At 33.3% G+C, this 6,086-nt stretch overlaps 1 protein-coding gene across 1 annotated transcript; it reads left to right on the top strand.

Moving 5' to 3' along the window:
- Positions 1-703: 703 nt before the first annotated feature.
- On the top strand, positions 704-4,986 carry LOC121733730 (toll-like receptor 6). The gene has a single exon (XM_042124083.1). The coding sequence runs from the start codon at positions 854-856 to the stop codon at positions 4,874-4,876; it is 4,023 nt and encodes a 1,340-aa protein (XP_041980017.1). The 5' UTR covers positions 704-853; the 3' UTR covers positions 4,877-4,986.
- The last annotated feature ends 1,100 nt before the right edge of the window (positions 4,987-6,086 follow it).

The following is a 6,086-nucleotide window of genomic DNA, read 5'->3' as shown; positions in this document are numbered from 1 at the left end:
AAATATCAGAATAAGGGTATAGGATTCAATTGCACAGGAAATTACACTTCATTAATAATTAATTGTAGATATTCAGTCAATTAGCTTCCCAGAAATGCACTAGGAATTATCCCGGCTACGTTCATACGCTAGAATAGGTACCACGAGCCACTTAGCCCTATAGCTTGGTTAATTAAAGGGTATTATGATAACCTACCTTTGGATTTTTATTTTGTTGGTAAAATATTATTTAACCAGGAATGAAAACATTTGAAAATCAAAATGAGATGTAAGCCATGTTCTTGTGAGTTAATTTAAGAAAATAATAATGAAAGTAGTGTAATATGTAGCGAAAAATAAATTTTAATCACCCATTATAAATATTAATTATATTAAGTAATTTATTATTACCAAAAAACGAAATACATAATGCCCTATAACATAAATCTATATATATTATGTCTATGCCCTATAAAAAGAACTTATTTTAATATGCTTTGATACGACAGTAGCGCGGCGTAGAATTGTGAATGACTCAGTAGGGTGACCAAAAGAGAGGATTCCTTTGGACGAATTCCGTATGAAAATAAGTCTTCAGCTAATGTGTATAATTACGTTACCTACGAGATGAAGTTTCTTCAGACGGGCGGGCGGCGAGGGCGGCGGGGACGGCGGGCGTCGCAGGGCGGAGCTTCGGAGCGCCGCTCAGTCGGTGGTCAGCCGCCGCACGCGTCACGCGCCTCCGAGCCCCGTATGTCATGCCACGCGACTCGCGATGTTCTTACCGCGTGAATATTTATGACGCGATCAATTCCCTCGCTCCATTATAAATGGCACGGTCCTCCACTAACCGACCTGTCTCTATGATCGTAAAATGCCAATAATAAAAACTGTCGTGAACGGACTCGATCGGCTGAACTTCAAGTTTGTAGTGTATGTGATTTTCTACTGTTATGTCGTCGAGAAAAGTATCGCGGCGGAGATGCCGCACGAGTGCGCCTACCGCGCCTCCGAGTCGGAAACGTCGGAAAACGCGGTGCTGTTCTGCAAAATTCGCACCATAAACAGTCTGGACCAGCTCCTGAAGAACATCAGTAGGACGCACTTCGACGATGTCGTCTCTCTCCACGTCCAATGCAGCGAGATATTGTTCTTCGAGAGCACGCTGACAGGACAAACTGAAAATGTATCTACGAAACAAATTAACATTAGGAATCTACGTGATCTCGTTATCGACAAATGCAAGATTCGACAGATACCGGCACGAGCTTTTGAGAATTTCAAGGACCTGAAATCTCTACACGTGACCACGCAAAACAGTGACTGGTCGGCGATGACGATGGAACTGCATGAAAATTCGTTTCTAGGTTTGAGTGAGTTGACCGAGTTGAACTTGAGTGATAATAATCTTTGGAGTACAAAAACTGACACGTTTTGCTCATTGTATAGCCTGAAAACGTTGAATTTGACGAAAAATCATTTACAAAATATCAAAACGATAGGATTTTCTGATACACTTCGACAGCAAAATTTAAGTGTAAAAAGTTGTAATTTAGGCTTAGAAATACTGGATTTATCTTATAATGATCTTATTGTAGTGACCGAATACGGTTTGTCTAAGTTGCGCTCTCTGTCAAAATTATTTTTGCAAAACAATGTAATTTCTTCCATTGAAAATTATGCTTTTGAAGGATTAGTTAGTTTACAAGTTTTGAATTTATCTAGTAATTTCATGAGCGATATACCTCCTGAAATATTTGCTAATACTAATCTCCTGCAGGAAATAGACTTAAGTAACAATACTTTGAATGTTTTGCCGCCTGGTTTGTTCGTTGGCTTGGAGCAATTGCAAGTGCTTGACCTTTCAATTAATGACTTGAGTAGTCAATGGATTGATAAAGGTACTTTTTCAGGATTGGTGCGTTTAGTTATATTGAACATCTCCTATAACAAAATAAGCAAAATTAGCCGATACATGTTCAAAGATTTATACAGTTTACAAAAATTAAACTTGGAACACAACGATATAATATCTATAGACGAGCACTCTTTTGAAGATCTTAGAAATTTGCATTCCCTTACACTTTCCAGTAATAAACTTTTTCACATAAAGAGTAACTTATTTTCTGATTTGCACGTGCTTCACGAATTATTTTTGGACAATAATAAAATAAAACACATAGACGACAGTTCATTCGACAATATTACAACAATAGAAGACTTAGTTCTGAATGACAACTCCTTGTCGTCGATCCCTTTGTCGATTAGAAAATTGAGGTCTCTAAGATCGTTGGACATTGGGAATAACAACATTACGCATTTAAATCGTGAAAACTTTCACGGTCTTACCGAACTTTTTGGCTTACGTTTGGTAGACAATAAAATTGTACATTTAAACGAAGACACTTTTGAATATTTACCACAGTTGCAAGTTCTTAATTTAGCATCTAACAAAATAAAGTTTGTCGCTCCTCGTTGCTTCCATAAGAATACGAATTTAAAACTATTACGAATGGATGGTAATGAAATCACTAAATTCGACAACATTTTTACTGCTATAAACAATTTAGTTTGGTTAAATATGTCAGCTAATAAAATATCCTCTTTTGATTTCAATAGTTTTCCAAGTAGCTTGGAATGGTTGGACTTGCATATGAATCAAATCGATACGTTTTATAATGACGACATGAATTATAAAATTAATATAAAATTGTTAGATTTAAGTTACAATAATATAAGTAAACTCACGGTAACTTCTATTCCAACATCTGTAGAGAAGCTTTACTTGAATGATAATAACATTGACTTTATTCAAGTCGGTAGTTTTTCAAAATTAAAAAGATTGTCAACTGTAACACTGAACAATAATAATATTGTACAACTTGACATTAATGCCCTTAGATTAGATCAAATTGACGAAAATAACGACTTGCCCGAATTTTTCATCAGCGGAAATCCTTTCGTTTGTGACTGTTCGATGGAATGGATTCAAAGAATTAATTATTTAAGTCACAGCCGACAGTACCCACGTGTTCTAGACCTAGATAAAGCAGTGTGTTCAATGGTACACTCACGAACAAAAACGAAAAAAATGATCATAGATATGTCACCTTCTGATTTTCTTTGTCCGTATGAAAGTCATTGTTTCGCTCTATGCCATTGTTGTGACTTCGTAGCTTGTGATTGTGAAATGATTTGTCCAAATAATTGTAGATGTTATCACGACATTACTTGGAACGCGAACGTAGTAGATTGTTCGAACGCTGGCTATACTGAAGTTCCAGATAGAATTCCAATGGATGCAACTGAGATTTATTTAGATGGGAATGAAATAAGTAATTTAGGGAATCACGTTTTTATCGGTAAAAAGAAGTTACAGGTGTTATATCTCAACAACACACAGTTAAAAGAAGTTAATAATCAAACTTTTAAAGGGGTCGATTCTTTGCGCATTTTGCACTTAGAAAATAACAAACTTGAGGAGTTGAAAGGAGATGAATTTACGCACCTCAATAATTTAAATGAGTTATATTTAGACCATAACGCCATCGTTCATGTTGGCAATAATACATTTTCTCCTCTTAAATCTTTGTCGGTTCTAAGAATAGACGATAATAAGCTTATTAACTTTTTTCCTTGGAAACTCCTTGCATCTTCTTCTAAAAGTTTGGCTCACGTATCGATCGAAGGAAACCAGTACTCTTGCGATTGTAAAAGTATTGCAGAGCTTGACTCATGGCTAAGAAGAGATCCAGGGGATCCTGAGAAAATGTTATGCACAGACAAAGCTGGCAAGCCTACAAAAATTACAATAGCCTCCGTACTAAGCCATTGTAAGGAATATATGGGATCAATTAACGATCCAACAGTATCCAAAGACGAAATTTTTTCCAAGTCCGTTCTCTTTCCTGATAATTATTTTGCTGCTATATGTGGTGTTATTATTATTGTTGTTCTTATTTGTTTAATAGGTGCTATATTTTATGCGTTCAGATATGATGTAAGCGACTGGTTATACACCCATTATGGTATACCGTTATTCAAAGAACAGTCTTGTCCTAATGTCGAGCATGTGCTAGATACTAATCCTAATCATTTGTACGATTACTATGTGATATGCAATACCAAAGATACGCAATTCATAACTAATAATATCATGTCTGAAATAGAATTCCGAAAACTGTCTATGAAGAGACTATCCATCAATGAGTTTTCCTTGAATATTCTTACACTAGATAGCTTTTCAAAATCACCGAAACTTTCCAAGCGGCTTCTAATTGTCTTAACAACGAATTTTATATGTAACGATCTATGTGACGTTCATTTTAAAAATCTATTTTATAGCTTTCTCAAGTCGCTCGATCGTAGCGATATAAATAAAGTATTATTTATAAAGATTGTAGATAATAACCAAATTAACGACGAACTATGTTTTGTACTAGATAAGTTTAAGAACGTATCGTGGAACGATCCACGTTTCTGGGAGAGATTTACCGCGTTACTCAACTCGACCGAAACTATTATAACAGTTAAGAGTACGAAAAAGAGCGTATTCAATAAGACTCTTCGTCAAACTCCCTCATTAAGGTACACAACGATGCCCGTAACTAGCGATAGTTGCTCGAAGCAGAATTTTTCAAATTCCCTTCACTACAATAAGCGAAACGACGAGGAAGCATCACAAAGCTCTCCTTCGTCAGACAATACGTATGGGGAAGGCAACAATTCGAACAATAGTTATATGTCGATCGACAACAGAACATGTCCTCGCTTTAATTATGACCTCCGGGTATCCCCTAGTAGCGGTCACGTTTATTCTCGGGTGGAGGATATCTCTCCGACCGTAACTCGTTCTATTGTGGGCACAACTGCTAAAGGTCGTACTTATTTTGTTTAGTAAATCCTTTATTTCTATTATGTTTTCTGAAAAACGTAACAATCATTTTTTATCCATTTTATAAGTTTTAAATCCCTTTATTATTTTATTTGGCTCCTTTTGTCATCATATTTAGCAAATGAAAATAATTTTTAGTCATAATATTTTACAAATAAGTAAGACTAAAAATGATTTTGTATATAATATATTTTTATTTAAATAATTATTAAATTACCATGACTAAAACGTTTGTTAAACAAACAGTTCTAACTAGCGAGCAAATTTCAAGTCTGATAAACAATTTCAAAGAATAATTCATGGAGATACATTTCTACTACATTTGTAACTATATTCATACTACAAAATATTTTACTATTAAATCTTACTGTAAGACGACACCAAAACGTAGGCTAAGATTTTCAGCTAAAATCATCATTCACAATAGTATATTAAAATAGTTTAATTTTCGGTATGATTCTGTACTCGTTAATACAATCATATATTTTTTTGTACGTGACATTAATTTTTTATTGGAATTGTATTAAAACAATAAAAAAAGTTTAAAAAAATTGTTTCGTAAATTTTTACGAAGTATTATTTTTGTTATTTTTTATTTATTCAATGTGAATCGATGTATGCTTTATAAAGTGCTGTATATAATGTATGTTTGCAATGTTATTGTTTATTCACATAGTATAACGGCTTCAAACTTATATGTAACTAAGCTAAATCGTGATATTAGGTTTAATTATTATTACATTAAAACAAATGTAATTTTTGGATTGTAATTATTAGTTGTAACGAAAATTATTATTTGTATAAAATGTACAAAGATATCTCAGAATCGTAATAAAATATACTGACGTTTTGATACTCATTATGACTTTTATTTTTTTGGAAACCTTAAAAAAATATTGATATTATTAACATTTTGTACAAATCTTAGTAAAAATAATTGAGTAAAAAACTAGTACGAGGGACACTATAATAATTTCAGTCAATATTCAATACAGATGAATAGCTGAATACAATTTACATTTCAAGAAAAGTATAAAATTATTGTAATTAAAATTAAAGATCAAAGAACAAAATTCTTTAATTTTCGTTTAAATTTATGCATACTTAATTAAATAATCATGCTTAAAATTAAATAAAGAAGATATTACATTTCATTTCTTAGAATTACATTTTAATTTATCTGTCTTTCAAGAAACCCAAAATTTATCCCTCT

Source organism: Aricia agestis, chromosome 14 (assembly GCF_905147365.1).
Source record: "Aricia agestis chromosome 14, ilAriAges1.1, whole genome shotgun sequence".
Taxonomy (NCBI): Eukaryota; Metazoa; Arthropoda; class Insecta; order Lepidoptera; family Lycaenidae; genus Aricia; species Aricia agestis.
The sequence above is the reverse complement of the archived record's forward strand: the minus strand, read 5'-3'. Positions and strand labels throughout refer to the sequence as shown.

Excerpts from the sequence above, each read along its gene's own strand:
- LOC121733730 (XM_042124083.1), top strand. The coding sequence starts at position 854 with ATGCCAATAATAAAAACTGTCGTGAACGGACTCGATCGGCTGAACTTC.